This window comes from Platichthys flesus, chromosome 16, assembly GCF_949316205.1.
Source record: "Platichthys flesus chromosome 16, fPlaFle2.1, whole genome shotgun sequence".
Taxonomy (NCBI): Eukaryota; Metazoa; Chordata; class Actinopteri; order Pleuronectiformes; family Pleuronectidae; genus Platichthys; species Platichthys flesus.
This window is the reverse complement of record NC_084960.1, coordinates 4,841,857-4,866,521: the sequence shown is the minus strand read 5'-3', so window position 1 is coordinate 4,866,521 and position 24,665 is coordinate 4,841,857. Positions and strand designations below refer to the sequence as shown.

General features: G+C 44.0%; 2 protein-coding genes across 5 annotated transcripts; one reads left to right on the top strand and one right to left on the bottom strand.

The window, feature by feature from the left end:
* The first annotated feature begins 223 nt into the window (after positions 1-223).
* epn2 (epsin 2) lies at positions 224-18,373 on the top strand. 4 transcript variants are annotated; one of them, XM_062407479.1, is made up of 10 exons: positions 224-492; positions 5,745-6,492; positions 7,474-7,628; positions 11,690-11,802; positions 12,529-12,633; positions 13,038-13,194; positions 13,514-13,663; positions 13,898-13,990; positions 15,410-15,631; positions 16,109-18,373. In XM_062407479.1, the coding sequence occupies exons 2-10, from the start codon at positions 6,062-6,064 to the stop codon at positions 16,435-16,437; spliced, it is 1,755 nt and encodes a 584-aa protein (XP_062263463.1). In that variant the 5' UTR covers positions 224-492; positions 5,745-6,061; the 3' UTR covers positions 16,438-18,373. The 4 variants fall into 4 exon arrangements, with proteins under 4 accessions (XP_062263463.1, XP_062263466.1, XP_062263467.1 ...); XM_062407482.1 differs by having other exon boundaries at positions 225-492; positions 13,898-13,927; XM_062407481.1 differs by lacking the exon at positions 224-492 and adding an exon at positions 5,600-5,618.
* Positions 18,374-19,849: 1,476 nt separating this feature from the next.
* b9d1 (B9 protein domain 1) lies at positions 19,850-22,612 on the bottom strand. Its single transcript, XM_062407478.1, has 7 exons — positions 22,403-22,612; positions 22,186-22,254; positions 21,409-21,520; positions 21,111-21,207; positions 20,946-21,008; positions 20,280-20,347; positions 19,850-20,096 (listed from the first exon to the last, which is right to left on the bottom strand). The coding sequence occupies exons 1-7, from the start codon at positions 22,463-22,465 to the stop codon at positions 19,939-19,941; spliced, it is 630 nt and encodes a 209-aa protein (XP_062263462.1). The 5' UTR covers positions 22,466-22,612; the 3' UTR covers positions 19,850-19,938.
* Positions 22,613-24,665: the final 2,053 nt, after the last annotated feature.

The following is a 24,665-nucleotide window of genomic DNA, read 5'->3' as shown; positions in this document are numbered from 1 at the left end:
TTTAAAAAAAGAAACCAACAGACATTGTTCCCCAAATGCCCACATGGCATTCCTGTGAGAAAAACTGAAACGAGGATAAGTATCAATGAAACCGGGCCGTTACGTGAGGGACTACTTGTGGGGGGTGGTGGTCATCATTTAAAAAAAAAAAACATTTCAGCGGGGGGAGAGAGGAGAAGGGGGGGGGGGGGGGGGCGTTGCACCCCGAGACAAGCCCAACCAAGCCGCCCGGGGTCACACCCTTCCCAGCCTCCCCCCCCCTCCTCCCACTGTGCCCGCCATGTTCTGGAGGAGGAGGAGGAGATACGTGTAGCCTTGGCTTTAGCTGGCTTAGCATTAGCAGCACACGGCTAAAGGCGGAGGCGCAACAAGCTCCTCGGACGCCGAAATAAGTGATCTCCCCCCCCTATTTGGGACGCTCCTCGGATCCGGCGTTCGCTCGTGTATGGGTTTAAATCCCGGGATTGAAAGCGGAAGCTGACGGAAGACACGGTGAGGCTCTTTTTCGTGGAGGGGGCATCGAGACGATCGAGTTGTTTGTGTGTTTTCTCCCTCTTCTTCTCCAGAGTGTCCTGTAATCCAGTTTTCTCTGGTGATGTCTCCACCCAGCACCCGTCTTGGCTATAGCTAACTAGCCTAGCATGCTACACGGCTATCTTGGCGTTGAAAGTGCACTTGGGAGCCGGTCGGATTTGTTGTGTATCCCGGTAAAGAGGCGGCTGTGGACCCGTTAAACTGTCACGACCAACAGCGATCAACAGTTGTGCTCGTAGCCGAACGGCTGCGGTGTCTGTGGAAGGCTAAACAAATCCCCGACGCTAGCTTCGCCAACTTTTCTTTTTTCCAAAGCCCAAGTTTAGTCAGGAATAAGCCCAAGTCAGTGGCGGTATCTCCCCGGCGCTAATATTAAAATCGGCGGGTAACCCGAGAGGACTCGGACACGCAGCTGGAACCGTTTAAAAGTCGGGGTTATCACTTTTTAAGCGCAAAAAATGAAAACCGTGCTGCTAGCGTATTGTGCTAGCTAACAACACATACTTGACGCAAGTTTGCTCTCAACTCGCTAGCGTTAGCGGCAGCAGCTGAGCGCTAGCTGCTCCACCCGAGGTACCTCGCATCCCCTGCTAACGGTATATCCAGATTTTTATTTACGATTTAAAAAACTGTATTATTTAAAGAGTTTAGTTGTTGAAATACGGCTCAGACATCTTGTGAATCACGGGGCGTTCCATAGCTGAAGCTACGTTAGCTTACATGCTATCAGTGACATCAGTTTCAGGGAAACGCTGTGATTTTTGTGCTTCTTCAAATAAAGCCTTGATTGTTTGTTATGAACACATGTTCTACCTCCATGCTCCACACGGAGATGGAGAAGGTTTCAACCCCCACTTCAGCGACTCAATGCAGGTAGAACTTAACATTCTTCTCGGTGTGGGCGCCGGTCTGTTTACACGCCCCGCTTCCAGTCGGCTAACCCCCGCTGCTTGTTTGCTGAAAGATAAATGAACAGTTGCAGAGTTTATTTATTTTATGGGTTATCGAAGATGTTTGGATTTGTTTTTATTTTTTTCCCTCACGGATCCGCTTGGCTCGTATAAACGTGCCTGGGAGATATGGGGCAGGGCTTTGTCTATTGTCCGGGTGATCAGTCAGTCACAGTGGGTGACAGACGCATCATCACCGTCCTCCTCCCGTCCCCGACTTGGCTTTGTCTCCCTCGGGCCGGACTGGGAGGACAAAAGACGGGGTGACATGCAGATCAGAAGGTGGTGTCCCTTCCTGTCTTTACCCCATTGCTCATCCCACTGCAAGTCACTTGAGGTCCAGTGGAACCTTTGCTATTGGATTGATCATCTGTGGGTTTGATTTGATTCTGAGTTAATGCTTGTATAGTTGACTATTTCTGACTTCTGGTGGATAAACACAAATTATCTTGAAAAGTAAGTAAACGGACGGTTTAAAAACCATCTCGGCCGGCCAGGAAGGACAAAAGGCATGGCGACATGCCGATCAGAAGGTGGATTCCCCTCCTTTCTTTTCCTCATTGATTTTCAAGATCACTGCTCATCACACAACGCACGTAAACTTAAAGTCCTTTGAGTCTTTTGGAACATGCCACAGTGGATTGATCATCCGTGGGCTCGACTTGATTCATAGTTTGTCCCTTAGGTGCTTAATCCTGGAATAGTTGAGGATTACATGTGGTTAACGAGTAACTTGTGGATGAACCTGAATTTACCTGAAAAGAGGTAAACTAATGGTCTAAAAACCGGCTTGGCTACTTGTTGTCACACTTTGGCAGACTTGTTCCCAGGTTTCCTAACACACAGTGTTCTCTGTCACACACAAACACATTCACAACACACGAGCCTGGTTATGCAAGCCGTCTATCTCCAGATCAGCTTTACTCTCGCTGTGTGGGCCAGGCAAGGTAGACCTGTTCTCAGAGTACTGCCTCTCCAACCCTAATGCTAATTACAACTGACCTAGGTGTTGCCAAGACGCACAAATGCACGTATGCCCATGTGTAAACACATGAGATACAATCTGTGCACTTGCACCAGACAGTTCATGTTCACTTCCTTCTTGATGGACTATTAATTTCAATATTTTCCTCTCCGCAAGTTTTTTCCCTTTCTTTTTGAAGTCCCTGCTACATCTGGTCTGCATTGAAAGCAAAGTGATAACTTTCAAACAAAGTCCATGCCCTTTTGTCACAGACATCAATATCTCCATCTCATTCTTCTTTGAAAATGTAAACATGATGATATCAAATGACATTGCCGTATGTTTTTTCTTCCACTCCACGTAAGACAGATTTGATAATAGTGTTACTAGTTAGTTCACGAGAATCTCATATGGTTTGAATATAACCCAGGGGGCCCTGACTTGACTTTTCTGTCTTTACCCCTGTGTTGTCCACTGTGGATGTGGTTTGGTTTATGTTTTGCCTCAACATCTATTTACAAGGTCATGTTCACTTGTTGTCCTCATCCGAAAAACCCTGCATGACTTTTAATTAGGCCTCTTTGTGAACAACAGATGCATGTGTCGCCTGTTGTGAGTTTTTACCTCCTTCAAGGAGGTTATGACTCCTGTCTGTAAATTTGTTGGTTGATTTGTTTATATGCAGGATTACACAAAAACAAGAATCCAGATTTGCACAAAAAAAAGGTGGAAGGATGCAGAATGTCTGTTAGATTTTTGTCTGGATCCATGAATTTAAACATTTAGAGATAGGACATACTTTGACATTTCCACTGATTTCTATCAGTGTGTGCATTCTGGTTCCGGTTGAATTCAAGGGCCTTGGTGAAGGTTGGCTCTGGGTAAGTGAAGAGGATATAGAGGAAATCCATATTGTCAAATGTAATCCAATTTAAATCCAATATTGACAAGAGGCCGTCTTTTTTCACAACATGTACGTAAGTAGAGCGATCACCCGTATAATATCTCGCAGCCAAAAGACTTCTCAAAGTTCCTCAAACTCTTGACTGTGTCAGATAGATCTGTAAAGTGAAGTAAGACGGAGGGAAAGAAAGATAGGGTGGTGGCAGACGGCAGGTACGTTGAGTTCATCATGTCAGACACTGGGTTTTCTGTTCGCCCTCCTACTCTACTTGGCCTTCGGGCAGTTTGACATGAGTGATGATGGTCTCAGTCATATTTAATCCACATTGACAAATTAATGTGCGTTTGTAAATGCACACAAACATAAATTGTATATGTGGCATCTTCTCTGGAGCTTGAGGCTTGTGGAATCTAAGCAAAGCAGGACTGAAGGAAGGCAGGCCGGCAGTATCTTTTAGTGGAGGTTGTTCCGGGGTGTGGCGGGGGGGTGGAATGGACAAGACAGACTCTCCTCTCTTCTTCCTGTCTGCCTTGGGTGAATAGGTGATTATAACAGCAGATGTGTCATTAGGTCTGAGCTGTATTCATTCGGATGCAGGGTGAGGAGGAGGGTGTCAGGGAACGTTTAGAAGAGGGGGGGGGGGGGAAGCTCCACAGGAATCACATTTCACTGGCGTTAAGTGAATTTACGGGATGTGCCAAGTTGTTTTCTTACCCTCTCCCAAACACACACACAGACACACACCCTCCTCCTCATTTCCTCATCCTCGTCCCCCCCAGCTGTCCTTCCATGGCACTGGTAGGCAGGAAGCTCCATGAAACAGATTCATACATATGCACGGAAATGCACACTAATTTGGAAATTAGGAAAATCCTGTTATATTTAACACATTTATTTAACTGCACAGACAGCCAATCGCTGTAAAAACACTTCCCCTGTTCACCAAAGTACTTGGTTTAAGGGCATGTCGGTGCACGCTCGGTGCTGGGATCAGATGACTGAGTAGGACAAGTCATCATTGGTCTCCCCTGATAGAAAAGCAGAGGGCCCTGACAGATCTCAGAAAACATGAGCCGATGTTTATCACCGAACAACAGTTCAAATGAGATTAGGTAACTTTGTCGTGGGAATGTCTTTTAATCTGCTGATGTGGTGCATGACAGCGGCGGGCGATGTGTGTGTTTGCTCAACAGATTTGCTCCGGATAGAAGTAGATCAGCCCCTGGACTAATCTTTCTAAATGATCAAGCTGTGGCACGTTTAGCAGCAAAGCCCAAACTGCAACCTATCGTATTTCAGTGGCATCGATTTTTTTATTTCCAAGAGGCCGATATCACATAAATTCAAGGGGACAGCTGGGTAAACAGCAGAAACATGCATGGTAAATTTGTGTTGCGCAATTTAATATTACATGCTTAAGTATTTTTTAACTGGAACTTGGAAATGTCCCACACACTTTCGAAACTGTGTGTGTCAGTAAGGAAGTGATTAGTAGCTGGTCTTCTGTTAGAAACAGGACATAAGAGTCATCAGTTGCTCCTCTCGTCATCATCAGACTGGAAATCTCCTCTACCACCCACCAAAGGGTGGAAACACATTTTTACTCACTAATTTTTCTCTGGTTTCGCTCAAACTACTGAATTCGACTGAATGTTAACACTGATGCGTAGATCGTGATCTCTGACTCACAAATTATGTAGGTTAACGTTATGCTTCCTCATCACGAAGGTTCAGTGATTGGTCCCAAATTATATTGTGTTGTCTCTGCTGCCACCTCATGCCCTTCAAGCCCACCCAGTGAGCTTCTTCACCACCTGAGGCTTTCTGAGCAGGAATAGCATGGCCACATAGACCCGACTGACTCTACTCATTTTCGTCACTCTACCTTGTAATTTGCGGTTGAGTCAAGTTACTGTAAACTCAAGTGAGATTACAAAAGAGGAAAACACCATTCACACCACCCCGGCCTTGTCATAATATGAAGGAGGGAGGCGTTGTGCCACTACACGGAAATTACTTAGGAAAGTATCAAACGCATTGTTTTGTCTAGTTTCAAAAAGGAAGACACTACAGCTGTTTCTTTGAACACAAATCATTTGCATTTGAATTGCATCGTCAGTATCTGACTTGGATTTTACCTGTGACTGACAAGAAAACCCTCTCTTAACAGTCTTACACTTTAAAGGTATTCTATTCATTTTTTTAATTTAAAAGTAAATTTCTTTTCAGAGGAAAGCATTGGATAGTCTCGAAGAAGTACCAAGTGGTAAGAAACTGATTTGAATGAGGACGTTCTCAAAGTGTTGCTGTACTCACTGTGTGGGTTTAATGTAATATAATTTTAGCTCCTGTTCGCTAACCTGCTTTTTTTGTGTTTTTGTGTTTGTCCCAGGTGATGGCGTGGTCATGTGTACAGCCAGCGCTGTATGTGTGGAGATGGTTTTAACAGACGTTGTTCTGGAGGACTCAGGAACACTGCACTGGCCTGGAAGAGCCTCATAAACAATCCCACCTGTAGACAAGAAGATTTACACAAACACTCTGCTGTTGTGCTGGAAGATTGGACAGAGACACAAGGACACACCACACAGGCACGCCAATTCACATCCTGCGTGTTTGTGAGTTAGCAGCCCGTCACGCAATTCTATCTCCTCTCCTGTGTGAGACTGTACATTTCCCCCCCCTGTCTGTCCCATCTCCACCGCCACCATGCCGAGCTCCACCATCCGCCGGCAGATGAAGAACATGGTGAACAACTACTCTGATGCAGAGAAGAAAGTGAGAGAGTCCACTTCCAACGACCCCTGGGGCCCGTCGTCTTCTCTCATGTCCGAGATCGCAGACCTCACCTACAACGTGGTGGCCTTCAGCGAGATCATGAGCATGATCTGGAAACGGCTCAACGACCACGGCAAGAACTGGCGCCACGTCTACAAGGCGCTCACTCTGCTCGACTACCTGATCAAGACGGGCTCGGAGCGAGTGGCGCTGCAGTGCAAAGAGAACATCTTTGCCATCCAGACTCTGAAGGACTTCCAGTACATTGACAGGGACGGCAAAGACCAGGGCATCAATGTCAGAGAGAAGAGCAAGCAGCTGGTGGTCCTCCTCAAAGACGAGGAGCGCCTCAAAGGAGAAAGGTAAAGACTTCAATCAAATCTGATAATAAACAGTTTAAGATCTTAGTCAATTTGTGTTACTGCGTAGGTGGAGGGATTTTATGATTGAGCATCACGCAGGATGCTTGGAGTGGGTGTGCCTGGCGCATGGTTATGGCGTAATCAAACTCGTTACACACCGATGTGTCATGCTGGCTGTCAGTGTAATCCAAAAGTCCACAGATTCTCACAATATGTGTACATCCTCCTTTCTAGGCTCATTTAGATCGGTTGACAGACAGACCTGTGTTTGATATAATTTGATTGGCCAGTATCTGTGTGAGAGTGTTTGGTTAAACACAGTTTTACTGGCTGGTGCCTCCACTGCCAAATTAACTTTTACCGTATGCAACTGGAGCGAGCGGCAGTACGACATTACCCCAGTCAAAGTTAATGGGCAGAGTTTCAGTCAAGTCGACCAAACCTATATATTCCAATTACTCTACTAATTGAATAGTTATTGATGGTAGCCTAGTTTAGATTATGATGTATTGACATAAAGCTGAGTTCTCCGCACAGGCCATGTTCGTGGAGTTTGTAATAGTAATTCCAGCTTTTGTCTAGGGAGTTGTAAGTATTGCTATTGATCTAAACCTTCCACAGGCACACAGACGACATTTTAGCAAATTTTAGGGCGTAGCACGTTCCATAATTAGACTGCTTGACTAACTAGCCTTGGGCAGAGGCTTCATTATGCCTTTGACAGCGTGATTAATTTTTTAATGAGGATTTTGCTCAGATATTTAAGAATCAAACCCAGTAGAGGTCTTGTTTCTCAGGGTGATTTTCATAATAGGTATAATAATAATATAATTTGTTTCAGGGCTCCAAAGATTAATCAGTCTTTTGCACCTTTTGCTTATTTTGTTCTTTTGGATGCTCCTCCAACGATAATAAACATCTTGATTATATGAGTTAAGAAGTCATCTTATATGCTGTTCTGTTTTCTTTTGGCCCTGGTAGGTCTCAGGCTTTGAAGACCAAAGAGCGCATGGCCCAGGTGTCCACAGGCGGCAGTCAGATGGGTTTTGGCCGAGGCTCGTCTCAGCCCAACCTCTCCACTTCTTACAGCGAAGAGTACGGCAGGTCAGAGGGCTCACCTGCCTCCTACCATGGCTGTGAGTATTGGCTTGTATTAACCGCATTGATTTTAAACCGTATGCTCCATTATTATTGTGTCCCAGTTGGTGTAACTTTGGCCTACATCCTGAAACCTGCCCCTCCCCCTGTTCTGTCTATGCAGTCTGCAGTAGGGCTGCATTCCTTAGATCTCTGTCTCTCACACACACACGCACACACACACACACACACACACACACACACACACACACTCTGTCAGAGAGAGAGAGAAGAGGAAGCAGAGTTCCACCCCAACCTCTATCTTCCGCATGACAGAGGAATCTCAGTGCTTCTCTGCTGAATCAGAAGTTCTGCTGCTGAGATTTCACATGGTTCATTAATATTCACAAGAAAACCTAGCCACTGCCCCTTTCACTTCCTATTCTGTGCACAGCTGACTGTGGCTCATATGAAGAGAACCGGACCCTCAAACACATCCACAAATACAAATACATGCACTCACATAACCACGACTGCTGAAAAACTCCGGAGGTAAACTCAGTCCTGCACAGACAGTGTAGCCGGGTATTCAAAGCATTAATAGATACAACATATCGGAAACCAGTATACAGGCTTAGGCAGTCTTTAATGAATGGAAACCGAGCCCTGAAATATGTTTTCTGAAGTCTTTACAAGATTTATATGTATAAAGTGCAAATATTACAATGTGCGGGCTAAAATGCCTTCAGTTCGTCTACTTATCTCAACAGAGAGTGAGTTAATGGAAGCCTGACAAAAAAAAGCAGCGTTTGAATGGATTGAAAGAAAGATGGAAATGAGAGAGGGATAGGTTTGAAAAGCAACATAAATCCCATTCAGGAAATGGGATAATGCTGAGAGGGTGAGAATGGAGAAGTTGAAATGAAAGAATGAACCATGGCCTCTTTTCCTTCCACCTCCTGACCCCCCGGTCCTTTGTACACAGCTGTGTGGGTGTTTGTTTGTGTGTGTCTGTGTGGAGGGGTTTATGTGTGTCTGAGGCAACACAAGTGGTTATAGTTTGAATCTTCTGTGTTGCGTGGAGCATGTGTTCATCTTTCATTATGCATTCATTCTTTAATGCACCTTGTGTTTGAGTGTGTGGCTCAGAGTTGGAGGCTCCAACAGCTGAATCATCAGTTAAGAAACTGAAGTGGAGATTGGCCAATAGGGGCCCTGCTAGGCGGCAGCGGTGGGCGTTGCCAGGATGGATTTTTGGGATTCCAGTCGAATTTTCCGAGTATTGTTGTTCAGACAGGGTGTGAATGATCGGCCATGCAAGTGTGCCTGTTGTTGTTAACTTACCATATCCCCAAGTCTGAAAATAGCTAACATTTGCCGCACACAACACATTTACTGTATATATTATTTTTTCGATATTGTTGTTTTTTATATTGATGTTTATATTGCTCTATATTGTTGTTTTTATATTGTTGTTTGTAAAGTGCACCAACCACACCAAGGCAATTTCCTGTATGTGAAAATATACAAGGCAATAAAAAAAGAATTCTGATCTTGTGCACTAAAATCACTCTAACATAATCAAGAGATGTAATTTTCAGTTTTGGTGGTTTTCTTTGGCTTACTGCATTATTCATTTAACACTAGTATAATACTTTAAATAAGTCTGTCTTCATACGGCCCAGTTAAACAAGAAGGTTGTGATTTCCAGCCAATAGTTATACTAGATTCTATGGTTTTCTGTATTTATAGATCACTGGTTTTCATTTCAGTCTAAAAGTTGAAATAATTCAGTCTGTTGTGGCTTCAACGTTTTTTAACTTGACTTAAGCAATATTATCAAATGGTGAATGTGTTGCAGTGCGTTTCCCCCAATAACCGGCACACATAGTGTAAACACAGGACATTTATTTATTTATTTTATTATCATTCATCCTCATTGGTTCTCCTGACCAGTGCTCAATCGACCTCCTGAAGTTTCAAACAAAATGTTGCAAAATGCGAGACAGTCCAACTCCTCAGAGAAACTATCTCTCTCACCACGTTTCTATCTGCCACCTAATTCCTCCTGTAGAGAGACGGGAGACAGATTGTCTGCAAATGTGAGGTAGTTAGTGGTTGACACCCTGGGATAAAAGCCCTGCACCCTATTATCGCCACATAAATCTTCTGCAGATGACACTAGTAGTTAGCATCCCTTTTTCACTTTCCCAAAAACTCTCTCTTCACACTGAAATGTCACAGTAAAGGACGGAGACCGGAGGAGACTGAAGAAGAATTATTCAGAAAATGTGGCGTGATACATTTTTCTCTGAGCAGACAGAAATGTGAGCTATGCTCAAAAAATGTATAGGTTCTCCATTCTTGGTCCTTTCCCACCATGGTGGGTAAGAAGCCGGTGTGTTGTAGTTGGCTTTGAGTTGTGTTTATTTGTCTTTCTGCCTCACTACTATTAAGTGTTGCTCTGTTTGTTATTGTGTGCCAGTTTGGTCTCTCTCTGGGCACAGTGATCACAAACTGCTGTCCAAACTCTCTCTTAGTTTGTTGTTGTATTTGGCTCTAGGCAAATTTTCCCTTCGATGAAACGACTAAATCCATCCATCGGAAATGTACCACCTGTTGCACAGAACACATTCTGTTGTTTGCTAATCACTTTTGCTTTTCTCTAACGGGATATGTTACTTTAATCCCAGCACAACCTGCATGGTTATACACTGTCTCTGTGTGGGCTGTGGTACAGCTGCGTTCACTGTCTTATGTAAGGCAGGTATGATGCTTATGAGGAGTCCATGGCTGCAGTCCAACAAGCTAACCAAACACACCTCCTAGCCCTGATACTTCTGTTCACGTTCCCCAGAGACATTCAGCCCAGACACAGAACAAGGAAGGAGATGAGATGAGGGCCCAGGTCTGAGGAGGAAAGTTACCTGGTTTAGTGCAGGTTTAAGCATGTGGTGAGCTTCTCCTGAGTCTGTTCATATATGTGTATATATATTCTGTGCGATGGTGACTTTGCAGAAGATGAAACACGTTAGTGGTCAAACTTTTTCAACGACAGCCAGTTCCCATGGTGGTTTCCAGGTTGTCGTGTTTTGAGCAGCATCCGTCTTTTCAAAGCCCAACCACCTCAATAGATGTGAGAATGATCCACGTCACACAACTGAATCTAACCACATATATTTTTAACCATTTCGCTTCACGGAAACATTTGATGTTTCAATTTCATTGTTACTCCTATATGGTGTCTACTGCACACAGAATACTTGACAGGAAAGAGGATGTTAGTCAGATGTGAGCTTTCAAAGTTGAATGTGTTAGATACCGAAATAAATCTCTAGTTTCCCTGTGTCATATGTGTGTCAGTGTTGTTGTTTTGTTTTGGCTCTGTGGCCTTTATCTTTCTGTATTCATCCGCATTAAGAATAGCTACCAAAATAATGGGACATTATGTGCAAGGTCATCATGGTGTGATTTTGTGTGTGTGTGTTTGGGAGTGTCCACATCTGCAGCTTGTCATGACTGATCTGTGTTGCTATTTGGAGCAGAGAAAAATTAGGTATACACAAGTAGTTAGACCATGTTGATTAGGGCCCGAGCACCAACAGGGAATGTATAGGCAGTCGGTCATTCATCTCCTGCGCCTTTATAGACTTTTCCTCGATTTACTGCCCTGTTGACTTTAGTTGTTCAGGTGATTACTCTGAATATGTTAACCCTCCAGTACACAAGCCATGCAAACCGCTTCTAGGCCATACTAGCACTCTGAATAAAGATAATCAGTAGCTTATTTTCAAATGTGTATCAACCAGTCAATTAAGTATATACTGTTATATTTTGAGTATTATTTGATGATGAAATACAAAAGTATTAGTTTAAATTGAAATATGGAAGAAAAGGTAGAAGTGTGTGTGTGTGTGTGTGTGTGTGTTCCTCGAGCAGTGTCTGTACATGTTTGTGCTGCCTCATTGCCTGATCTAATCCAATAAGAAGAATGGACCTGTCGTCTCTTACAGACAAACTAAAGTTGTATATTCTGTGTAAATTTCTAGTCTACATACCTGTACAGTCTGTAATGGAAGTGTCAGTGATGTTATCATAACATTCTGAATGTGTTTTTCAGCCACGTCCCCCAATGCGGGCTCAGAGCTGGAGCAGGCCCGACCCCAGACCAGCGGAGAGGAGGAGCTACAGCTGCAACTCGCTCTCGCCATGAGCAGAGAGGCTGCAGACCAGGTACACGTGTGCACACAAACACACACACGCTAACATGACAAAGCAAGAATCCAATCTTGTCATTTCTTTTACTGAGGGGCTGTGATTGAAATTTACATGGATAGAAACCACTTTATTAGAATATTCCATATATGTTGACGGGATTCTGAATGTGCTTTTCTTTGTTTGAAGACTGAATTTAATTATTACAGTGCAAGAGTAATTATCTTTAATTAAATTCAAGGACATAAGAATAGTTTGCCTGTGTTAGGTCGTTTTTCTGTAAATAGACGTTAATTTCATAAATATTTTCTTTTGCGAATGAATCTGTATTCCATCACAGGCTGCATAAAGGTTTATCGAAATGAAAAAGACAAGTGAGATTCCCACTTACATTTCTGAAGTCTGAAAAATAAGGAACGAAGATTACATCAGTGTATTTGAATCAGTTATGACCGGAGGCCGATGAAGTTACTCACAGATACTTAGCAGTACTGAATTATTAATTACCAGGGGTATTGTTCGTCTTCAGTCCAAATACTTTTGCACAAATAACCATGTCATTGTTTGCATATAAGCAAAATGTACTGGGACAGCTATTAATAAGGTAATTTGAATGAATAGAAAATATAATTTGGTAACATTGTTCTAGAAATATCATGCAGTGTGCCATGGAAAGACTTTTTGAGAAAAACTGGGAGAGGTTCTACACATGCGGTTGTTGCTAACAGCACTCTGGTTGTTTAGGAGGATCGCATTCGCAGAGGGGATGACTTGAGACTACAGATGGCCTTAGAGGAGAGCAAGAAAGGGGGTCCAGGTTCAGCGAAACTGCCCAAAAAGAAGAAAGAGGTAAAATACACAAACGTGGAGACGCGAGTGACTCAATTATTCCATTATTGTTGCCATGCTTCTTTAACCGTCCCGTCTCTTCCGAGCTTCTTCTTCTGCCTGATCCTGTCTGTTCCTTCAGTAACAGTAATGAAGACACTAACTGGCAGCAGACCGCAGAGTTGCCTCGTCATTATTCTGCACGAATCGCCGACTCACTGGCACACAGGGCTGCTTGACCACCGCTAGTGTGTGAACAGTGTTTGTGCTCTGGTCCTTACTGATAGTTTTTTTTCTCCTCATCTATTCTCTTAGTATTTTTTATTAATACCATTCTTCTTTTTTGTCTTTTGTTAGCATCCTTCCTTCCTTTTCTTTTTCCTGTCTCCTAATATTTCTTACCCACTTTCTCTGTCTATGTCTAGCCACAGTCATCTCTACTGGATCTGATGGATGTCCCAGCGGCTGGTGCCAGTGCCGATCCCTGGGGTCCTGGAGCTCGGGCCAGAGCAGCAGCCGGAGCCGGAGCCGGAGCTGGAGCCGGGGCTGCCGCTGCATCAGCAGACCCCTGGCAGTCTTATGGTAAACACACTCTCACTGGAAATTAATACGCGATACGATACCCTCACACTGGTGAGAATGACTTGTGTAAAGAGTCAGAATCATGTGTGTGTGTGTGTGAGTCGTCTCTGCTCTCCACCTGCAGCTCTCATCACTGTGACTCTTTGTTAAATAGGAATGCTGCTGCACTGGCTCAGTGGCATTGTGGCACAGGGGGAGGGGGGCTAGAGGAACATCTTGTGTCTCTACCCCTCCTTCCCATGTCTCCAATGATACCTAATGTTTCTGATACTTCATGCAACTCCCTCACACCTCTGAAACTCTCCCCCCGCCACCATAGGGTCTTCCCCTAAGCCAGCAGCCCCAGTTGACCCTTGGGGTGTGCCGCCTTCGGTCCCACCCATGAAGAGCAGCGACCCATGGGCAAACTCCGCTCCTGCCGCTGACCCCTGGGGCTCTGCAGCAACCCGACCCAAGACATCCAAAACAGGTGACCATCCAGTTTTTTCCTCAGCCATCAGTTGGTAGCGCATTTGCAAAATTCACAGCCACAACTGTACAGCCACCAAAGAGTTAGCATTTGAGTTAGTTAATCCTGGAATGTTGTCTAATGTCGTCATGCTTATTGTGCTCATTTGTCTGTTAGTGCAACAAAATATCCATACTCATTCATCCGTTTGTCTCCATCTGTCTGTGTGTGTGTCTGCTGTCTGTCCTCTTTCAGGTAGCTTCGACCTGTTCAATTCATCCAATGGTACGTCCAAAGAGGACTTCTCAGAGTTTGACAGCCTGCGCTCCTCCTCCTCTGTCCCCACTGGTACTCACCCTTGTCTTCGTCTCTCTAATGACTCGTGGTCTCTCTGTGTCTGTAACGATGTGCGCAGATTCAACTCTGCTGCCAGGCACAGATAGACACACACACACATGTCCTGTCTTTTGTATGTAAATGGGCCCAGACCTGAGCAAAGACAGGGTCAGAACCACTGGAGTCTTTTTCTAATGGTTGATAATTGTTCAATGGAAAACTGTAAACACGGTGAGTGGTGGAACAGTAGCTGCTCTGCTCTGGTCTGGTCCCAGTTCACTGTGGTATAATCTATGCAGCTTTTATCTGTATACATGAGACCTGGGCCATCTAGTCAATGGAACCTCTTTCAAATACACTTCACGCCACGTCTTTGGTGTTTTTCTCATGTGGTTTGGAAGTCTGTGGGTGTGGGAGGGTGACATTGATGTCAGACTTGTGTTTTCACTCAACGCAAACACCTCTGATACAGTCAAGGACAAGGTGAGAAGGAACGCAAACGCAGACGTACAACTTAACTAACTTTTTCCAGGAAGGAGAAGGCCTCTGCTGAAACTTTAGCTCACCTTGTCACCATATGTATGTATGTGTGTGTGTGTGTGTGTGTGTGTGTAGAGGACAAAGAGTGTCGGTGATGTTGAGGAAGCAGCCAGAACGAGCTGTTGAAATGATAACATTTGAATCGGCTCTGGCTGAAATCCACAGGATTTATGGGGCAGTAATTCACACTGGGCTGATTTTATCATGAGCCCATTTTCGGCTCTGGTACACATCACTTCCTGTTCTGGGGAGACAGTTTCCATCTTTGACATTTCCTTGTGTGTGCGTGTGTGTGCATTAATAAACATGTCTGCTGCTGCAAAAGAAAAAGGAGTCTGAACAGCCGGGCTGTCTGCCTCTAATAATAGAACCTTCTGCTCATTGTAATGCACCAACTCAACATTTTCTTTGTAGACTTTCAGATGTCTGAAGGTTAGACTGCAAGAATGGACATAACATGGAAATAATGTAATAATAAGACTACATAGATTAGCCCTTTAAAAGCTTTAATATGTAACAATTCATTAAAATGTCACAACTAGACATATGTAAGATATATTGTTGACATAACATGATCTGCACCTGAGTTGTGTCTGGTAGAATTTCACTAGTACAACTCCCATGATCCTACGCTGCTTCGCGGTCTCATCAAACTCAGTCTTTAGTTATTGGTTTGATTGAGAGACCCCTAGTGGCCAAAGTTACATACTGCACCTCTAACTCAGACTCACTGATACATATTGTAGAAGTACACATTCTTTCTACATACCCACATCATTTCTACATCATGGACGTGTTGTGCAGTGCAACCGTTGAAAATAACAGCCTCATTTCACGGTGGTTCCCCCATTGTAAGAGAAGCTCACTCTCTTGCTGGTTTCTGTTCTGCAGGTGATGGGGGTATCACCTCCTCTATTCTCTCCCAAGCCAGTCTCGCCAGCAGCGGCAGTCTGGACCTCTTCGACCACATGCCCACATCTATGAACACGAACCCAACCAGAAAGACTCCCGAGTCCTTCCTGGGTCCCAACGCAGCCCTGGTGAACCTGGACTCCCTGGTGACCAAACCAGCCCAGCCCCCGCCAGTCGTCAACCCGTTCTTGGCTTCGACAGGTGAGAGAGGAAGAGTCAATTTCAAAACTATAAAATCTAAAATGTTTAGCACTCTTAAAAGAATATATATCATCTGCAATTTAGAGTTAAAAAAACTTTGTACAAAATGGATTTGTTAAAGAAGTGAACACACTAATTAACGTTTAGCGATTCGATAACAGAGTTGGCGAACTTGGGAGTGTAGTCAGTAAACTAAGAGACATGGACGTACACGTGTGCACCTGAACACACTCAACCAGACACACCCATCTTACCTCGTCCTGTCAGTACAAGCTCTTAACTCTCTGGCAGTAGAGAGTAGTCATTAATCATTTTTATAAAAGGACAGAAGCACACAAACTTATTTTCTGCAGATACTTTTCCCCATGTAGTTTCTACTTATCTCCTCTTATACTATTTACTGTGGTTTTCCATGTAGCAGTGTAATACCATGAACTCACTTCTCTCTTCCTTTGTCCCTCCCCCATCGTTCTCCAGGTGGCACCGCTCCAGTGTCAGCAGCAGCCGCCCACGCCAACCCCTTCCAAGTAAGCCAGCCTGCTCCCCCCACCCTCAACCAGATGCGGGTCAGCCCCATGCCCTCGGGCTTCGCCGCCATGCCTGAGTCCATTGGCCTCTCCGCCATGCCGGCCCAGCCAATCACCATGGTCCCTGTGGCAGGGATGGCTCCCATCGGGCGCGCGATGCCCGGTATGGGGGTCAGCGGAGGTTTGGGGATGGGAGCCTCCATGTCCATGCCTCAGCCCCTGATGAGCATGCCCCCCCAGGGGCAGTCCACAGGAACCACCAACCCCTTCCTTTTGTGAGGGGGCTGACTGGGGGGGACGATTTGCCCCAGAGTTACCCCTCTCTTCTCCCTCTCTCTTTTCCACTTTTGGCTCCTTAAGAAGCTTAAAAATGAACAAGGAGATGTCTTATATCCCATTTATTCCCTTTATAACCATCTCCTACCCAGGTCATAGTCCCGGCCCGCCCTCCTCCTAACATACCACACTCCTTTCTCTGGTTTCTTTGTCTCTGTGCTAAAAGCTGCCTAGTCCTGTGTGTTCCATGCTGATCTGACGACGATGTTGGTGACCACAGAGAGTTTGCTTCTGTCTACAGACTTACAGAGTAGCAGTGGTGTTTACAGTTTATTTCCACAGAGGCCCGTCAGGGCCCAGACTCTCATCCTCTGTCCTCCTCTCTCACCTGCCTCCGGTTCCTTACTTCCTCCCGTAGGACCTCTCCTTCTCTTCTTCTACTGCGGGGGAGTGACGGGGAGAATAACTGTACTAATACCAGGATCTTATCTCTTCACTAAAGCTAATCTTTTATAAGCCCTGTCAGCTGGTGTGTCTGTTGTTGTGTGTCTATGTGTGTTTCTCTGTATGTGTGTGTGTGTGCGCACATCTCAGTACTTTTACACTGTGTATATTCCAGTGGGTTTTACTTGCACACTGGAGTAAGGATGAGAGATGGGTTTATACTCTGTGTGTATGGGCGTGTGATACTAAGCAGGGATTTTGCACAATTTTTTGCTTTTATTTTCTGCGACTGTTGGGCTCACCATTACACCTTAGCTTAGGGAGGGTGGCTCGCCCCTAAAGCGACAGAGACGACGACGACAACAACACACTGCCTCGACTCTCGGTACCACTCCGTCTCAACTCTCGTCTGGTCACTTCCCATCACCATGGACACTTTTCCTGACCTTTTTGCATAAACTTTGACCTCCAGGAGTCACAGGATTAACAACAAACTCATCGACAACAGATGAAAAGATGTGTAAATACTAATTTTGTGTATGTACACGCGTGACCTGGCATTAATGCTCAGATACTAACAGCCACGCTGTAAATTAAGTGTCACTTCCCAGTGTGTGTTTAGAGAAAATGACATGAACTGTGATGGCATCAGTATTTTACTGTGTGATTGGCAGTGGACGGTTTCCCCCTGTTTTAGTTTGTTTCTAGGGTCAAAGGGAAGAGGTGGGTTTTGTGTGTGTGCGAGCATGAGAAACATTTTATGCTTCCAAGTTTCTTTTAATGAGCAGGTTGTCATTTTTCTCTAAAGAATCAAAACAAAAGATAACGTAGACATTTGCAGCCTTGAGTGTTTGTGTGTGTGTGTGTATGTGCTAGCAATTGTTACATGTGTGTGCGTGCACGACCATATATCAACAGGGGTTGGAAAGACATGTCTGGGTTCAAAGGTCAGCCAGTCAGCATTGTGACGACAGTTTACCTCTGAGTGGATTTACTGTGGCTAATCTATCTGAAAGAACATTGTCTGGTGGACTCGTACACACACACACACACTCACACACTTAAGGGTTGCTCAAGGGTCGGTGTATTCATAGCCAGGGAATCCTGCAGCACACAGCAGCGAGACGCGTCTTGTAAACAAGCATTTTTTGTTATTTTTTTCTGTTATTTGCTCATTAGATGTAAATTCCTAGCCAGGCCTTTCTGAGTCGTGGAGCTAGCTAAGCCACGTATCATTTTCATTCTCTTCTTTTGTCTCCGGTCTGTCTAGTTCTTTGTTTCTTTTCTCACCCTGTGGGTCGGCTTTTGTAATTCTCTTCCCTTAGAAGCACAACTGTTACCAAAGTCATAGCGACTGTGATTTGCGAGGACGTTGTATTTGAACAGTAGGGTCACACTTCACTGACATGCTTTTGTTGTTCTGTTTTGGGAGCTCACACCAGCAGAGACTCCATACATTTTTTTATATTTTCACTGCTTTTATCTCCCCCCCCCCCCCCCCCCCCCCCCCATTGGTTTGGAGCTTGTGTAAGAAAGTGTTAGTTTGCTGCGTATCGGCTCGTCTACTGACGGCAAACCAAGCCTCCCTGTGTCTGTGTTAGGAGAAGTGGGTTGTTGAACAGCTACAGTTTATGAATTGCCCCTGGTGTTTTTTAAGACCCTTCTTCCCTTTAGGTCACTCTACTCTCTTCGGTTCTTCACTGCCAATGTTACTGTGGAAGAGGGGATATCTTTTCTGTGTGTGGGTTGGCGCCCTCTCCTGGTCTGCTGTGACTTGATAGCTACATCAGGACCCTTGATATTTCCTCTAGAGGCAGATCTTCATTTCTCTCAGACAAAAGGAGGGGCAGCTCCAACCGTGTGTATGATTTCATTTTTTGTTGATGCTGAGGGCTGTGGGGATTTTTAGTCTTGGGGTCCTGAACGAATGGATGTGACACTGACCAGCAGATGTTTTTAAATCCTTACAAAATATATATGCAAAACAATTTGAGCTGGAAACGGTAAGAAAAAAGACCGAAGTCCGATTTGCTAAAAGAAGTCTTATGTATTGAAATGCGACTGTGATGAGCTTCAGCCAGGACACGTCACTCTGTCACTGGCCCTGATTTCACCGCGGCTCAACCTTTTAACTCCAGCTGGTTATGTCAAAGATTGTTTTATCGATGCATTGGTGGGAAAAAACAAAATTACAAACCGAACCTGTCACCGTGTCGATCAGATTCAACGCTCTCCCAAACTGTCACCACACTGCAGTTCTTCATTTAGTTTCTGCCCCGATCCCTGGCAGCAGTTTCACGGTTTTAAATGTGGCCTGTGAGTAGCGAGCTCCTCTGTGTGTTACTATGTATTCACTATGCTTTTATCAAGAGGACTAACTGACCCTATGAACTGTCTTTGTATGCATAAACAGCCTCCTGTCTTCTTTTTCCAACCTCTATTTCCTCTTCTCATAGTACTGGGAGCAGGCTGCTTTTTTTTTTTATTGGATACGTGCTCAACCCGTTGGCATTATAACTGTATAATATAATTTATCATTTGTACTATTGTAACATACTGTTCTCCTGTATACCTTATTATTCTGTGTAATGGGTTTTGTAGGAAAAGTCACCGTGATATTTTAACGGCATCTAAACAAACGAACGCAGCACACCGCCCCCTGTTGGATGATGACAACTGTAGCTGCATTGGTTCAAAAATAAAACGTGTATCACTTCAGATCTGTAACTCCAGTGTCTACGTCCTGTTCTTTATTTTACACAAAATTCCAAACGTGATCAGGAAGCTGAGGTTGAGTGACTGAAAACAAGTGAAGTGTTGATTACACATTTATTTAAAAAAGTAAAAAACACTATAAAACAAATGCAAATATTTAGAAAAAACTAAAAAGTATCTAATAACTTTTTCCACTCTTAAATTCTGAACAATTTACTTTACAACATTGGTGTGAGAAGGGGGGGGGGGGGGGGGGGGGGGTCGTGTTTTTGTGATCGTGGGGGACCAGGCATCCTTGAGGGCCCCAAAAAGAACCGCCACAAGTTCTGAAAGTCTCTCGTGTTCCTACATCCTGTAGGTTTGCTCTTCTGTCGACCAGGCGGACGCATCAGACCCTTTGTTCATGGGACTCGACGGCCCCGTGTCATAACCCAGTTTCCTCATGTCTTTAGTCAGGATGTGAAAGGAGACGCTGACGAAGCCTTGGGAACGAACCCGCGTCACTACAACACAAATATACACCTCATTAAAACAACTTTGTGTATGAAATAACAATATTAAAAGAAAAGCCATCAGTCTGCTTCAGTTGAGTAGACCATCTATTTCTGTATTGAGAAGGTGAGAAGGGTTACACACATAACCGTCAATGTCCACAAATATAAATAATTCAGATTTAAACAACAAACCTTCTCTGCCTTCACCCTGAGCCACCACTTTTGGGTCTGTGTACTCGGGCCGCCGTCCCAACAGCCAGCTAAACGAGAGGGGGGGAAAAAATGATTCAGCAAAGTGAACTCAGTCATTTAACAGTTAATAATGTACAGAATACACACAAAGTTAAAATAATGAATTAATGATCTTTAAGTCCATTTTTTTCCTTTTACTTTAAGGACTTTTTCCGATCCATTTGTTTTCTATAACAAATTTCATAATAGTAAATAAATTGATTCAACCAATCATAAGATACTTTGCTCTTCTAAATCACTTCCCTCTCGGTTGTCAGTGACGTGTTAATGTTCTTGTACAAACAACTAACAGAGAGTGCAGTAGTTAAAGAGCACAAACACACTTTCCCAGATCAAGTGGAAAAACACACTTTGCTTCCGATGCTGCTGCTTAAATTGCAAATGCAGATGTGCACTTATGGACAAGTAAGAATCTTAGTGTGTATGTGTGTGTTTCCATGCATTGACAACGGCAGCTGGGAAGCATCACACACTGACGTGGCGTGTTCTCACAACAGGCCTGAGACGGACACACACTGAATAATTGATAACACTCTGGTGCCTCAGCTCAGCTTCACAGCGGCTGAGACGCAGAGAGGAAGCTGAACCACCGTCCACACGTCTCACCTGGTGAATTTCTGAAGTCTCCATGTGGGCTCGGGAACAAACATGGGGACGGTCTTTGTGTGTCTGGGAAGTGATAACAAGCAAAATGCACGGCTGCTATTACAACAAGGCCTTGGTTACTCATTGATATTAAAAGAGGAGGAAATGTGTGGGGGTGATACTGACTGTCCAGAGGTGAAAGGGATGTGTGTTGCTCCGTAGCCCCGGACCACGTCGTTGCCAAACACATCTGGCCCGTACACACTCACCACCAGCTGAGGCCCTGTGCAATCAACAGGAACTCCCAAATGAATACTCAGTTTCTTGTACTTGTACTTTTAGAATATGACTTCTGTAGGGGCCTCGGATCCTTTACTGGACCCTCAGTGGTGTTAACCAATCAATGGATAATTTATGACAACAGCTACCAACACGTTATGTGCAGTCTGTATTTAGTGTGTGTGTGTGTGTTTGTGTTGCTTACATCCTGATGGGTTTGTGCTCTTAAAAGTTGTCTCCAGTGGAAAGTTCCATATGAGTTTGTGAGACGACTGGCTGCCTTTACAGGTGATCTGAGTGATGCCTTCCTCCAGCCCCTGGAAACACAAACAGACACACAAACACTTTGAGAGAAGATGATATATAACCTTGAGCTCTATTTTCTATAAGTCATTTTTTTTGCGGCTGCAGGCCTGTGAAAAGCTCTATTATTAAATAGTGTTGTTTTTAACCCTTATGGGATATTAAAGGATTTCTTTACATTAGAGTTAATGAGCCTTCTCTCTATGGAACTATTGCACTTAACAATCATATTTTACTGCAGCGCTGTTAATGCAACTTGAAAACATTCTCAGCAACTTTATAATCAAATTAAACCCCTGAACAGATGGAAGTGAAGTTAATTGTTCTGTTTTCATTTTGTAAACGTGACCGTCCAGGTAACGAAGTTCACGCGCATAGATTAAGGTGCTTATTTTATAATCTTTTAATGTATAGGTATTTATATTTAGAGATGACTTCTCTTATTACCAAACTTATGAGACCTTGATCAAAGTACTTCACTGTACATGCATAACAGAATGAGTGAGTACAACTAGTATTAAACACGCAGTTTTCCGTTTCCTGTAGCTGGTTGTGGACAATATATGACAACTTACGTTAACATAACTAATGATTGAATTTAAAGTTTAGTGCATCAACACAACAGTCTCTCGCTGTTTGTACAGTAAACACAAGTGTTGTGTTTCCCTCGACTACTCACTGAGATCGGGGCCCAGTCGTGTCCGTACACGAAGCAGTATTTGCAGTAGAGGTTGTCGTACTCTGGAAACTGAAACACAACCACAACAAGCAGATGACGTGAACGTGCACAGCGAGACACACAAATCAGATTAACACAAAGATGATCTGCTGATGCTAGCTGGGGTTAGCTGCTAAGCTAGGCTAGGCTAGCAGCTAACCACAGGGCAGGCACTCACGTCGGCTCCCTCGATCTGTCCGTTCACGGTGAGAAGGAACACGGACGGGTCGCTCGTGGCCATCACGGCGGGGGTCGGTGATTAACACGGTAACTGACGCGTTGTCTCGGGTCAGTTGATCAGAACCTCGATGCTAACCCGGTGAGGAACCGACCGTTGCCAGGGCGACGCTTGCTTCCCATCCAACGGGGGCCCGCTGGGTTCAAACTAGTGACGCGCCGCGTAATCCTGGAAGATTTGTGCGAAACGCGAATCAAAATATGATGTTCTTTTGTTTATTTTGGAAGGACTTTCAAAATACAATGTAATATGTATATATCATTTTATAATTTGGCTAGAAAACCGAGTTGACTTGGTCTTATAATGTAGGAGATAACATTTGAATTCAATGATTTGATTATTCTAGCCAAATATTATTTATAAAAAAAAACTGGCTGTTTAAACGTGTTGAATTTGATCTTATATTTACATATCTTAAAAAATAAACTGATTATATTCCCACATCCTTATTTTTGTTATCATTTGATTTGTTTATTTATTGTTTGATTTCCTGCCTGTTTTTGAAACCTTGAACAATTAAAAAGTCTCAGTCCTGAACTCTGTTCAGTTTTTTTATTGGAATGGACGTTGAATGTAAGAATTGTACACTGCAGTTAAAAACTGTCCACAAGATGGCGGCAGTGTTCCGACCACACATGACGCCAAACACGCGCTCAACTCACCGGAAACTAAACTTCCACCTGTTTACACTGATGCATCATGGGGCTTTTCAATCAAACACAACGTGGGCTGAGCCAGGAGGGAGACCTCTGTTATTCCATTAGTCCCCCAGTCTGCTGAAGAAGAGCATGAGATGTGGTGCCAGGCTCAGAGATGCAGTCCCCCCCCCCCCCCCCCCTCCCTTCCCCTTCCCCCATCTCTGAGTTTAACCCAACAAAAGAATAAACTTTGTTCAGCAAGTCACATTTGCATCTATGGTAAACAAGAGTATAACAGAAAAATGGATATTACTCTAATTAATTCCCACAAGAGTCAATGGAGTCTGTTGTTGAAGCTGTAAACACAAACAAAACATTAATTCTCAACTAGGTCGCTTTGTCCAGTCCTGTGTGACACAGGGTGATTATTATCTTTGTTTTCTTGCATTTGAGCAGAAATTAAATTGTGTATTTAACATTTATTCAGTAGAATACTGCGGTGGATGCTTTCGCACAACACAGCTACAGAAACAGCTCTATTTTATTTATAAGTTATGGGATAACTTTCAATTTCCAGGCTTGTTTTGTTGGAGGATTTGGACTGTTCTCAGTTTTGTAGACAACAGCTATATTACAGTTTGTCGATATGACCGATCGATATTCATAATTATCACGATCAAAGTCACATTATTATTTCTGTTCATTTAAAAGTTCTTCTTTGTTCGCAGAGAATGAAGAACACTTAACAAATCGTTGATATTGTTTTATGTCCCAGCTCTAAATTCAACACTGACATTGAATTTGTGTTTATTTTGTGGGAAAAAGTTTAAATGTGAATACTTGTATTGGTTGTGGGGAGTTTGCCCCCCTGAGGATTTATTGAAACTCCTCTCTGGCTGTGTTTCTGTTCAGTTTGACAGTGTTTACATGTCTCTACAGTGACAAACTGTGCTGTAACAAACAACAATTACAGATAGAGACGATCCCACTAAGACGCTGTGGGGAGTTTGCTCTATTACGCAGGACCTTTCACTTATAATAGCATATATATACTTAAGGGTAATTATGGGGCTACATGTCCATTAGCTCCAGTTGTTCAGATAATTAGCTGTTTTAGATTCACTGTGGATAATCAACTGTTTCTATCAGCTCTGTCCCACACACCATTAATTTACCCCTCAGTTCGTCTCTCTATCCCCCCGTGTTGTTTCTATCCCCCTTTCTTTCTTTCTGTGTGTGTGTGTGTTGCTGTCAGACAGCAGCGCCGCCCCCCCCCCGAGTCTCTGACCTTTCTATTCCTGCCCAAACAGCCGCTCTCTTCTCCATCCTCCATCCCTTCTCTTTGCTCTGTTCACCAGCTCTCCACCCATCGTTACCCCAACCCACCCATCTCATATTGAAGTAAAGGGACACAATCATTTGGCATTCAGCATCACACAGTCGGCCGAAAGACATCAGGCTCCCAGACATTCAAATAAATGCCAGTACGAGGACATTGTAGCCTTGTGATAAATGCAAGCAACCCTCCGCTTCCTGTTTCCTCTGTGTACCTGAACTTCCTCCTC

Bases quoted from the DNA above. Each gene is read 5' to 3' on its own strand.
- epn2 (XM_062407479.1), top strand. From the start codon at position 6,062: ATGCCGAGCTCCACCATCCGCCGGCAGATGAAGAACATGGTGAACAAC. The intron at 13,195-13,513 runs GTAAACACACTC...CCGCCACCATAG, and splicing joins AGACCCCTGGCAGTCTTATG to GGTCTTCCCCTAAGCCAGCA. The intron at 13,664-13,897 runs GTGACCATCCAG...GTCCTCTTTCAG, and splicing joins ACCCAAGACATCCAAAACAG to GTAGCTTCGACCTGTTCAAT.
- b9d1 (XM_062407478.1), bottom strand. From the start codon at position 22,465: ATGGCCACGAGCGACCCGTCCGTGTTCCTTCTCACCGTGAACGGACAG. The intron at 21,009-21,110 runs GTCAGTATCACC...ATCACTTCCCAG, and splicing joins ATCCCTTTCACCTCTGGACA to ACACACAAAGACCGTCCCCA. The intron at 20,348-20,945 runs GTGAGACGTGTG...CCTCTCGTTTAG, and splicing joins AGACTTCAGAAATTCACCAG to CTGGCTGTTGGGACGGCGGC.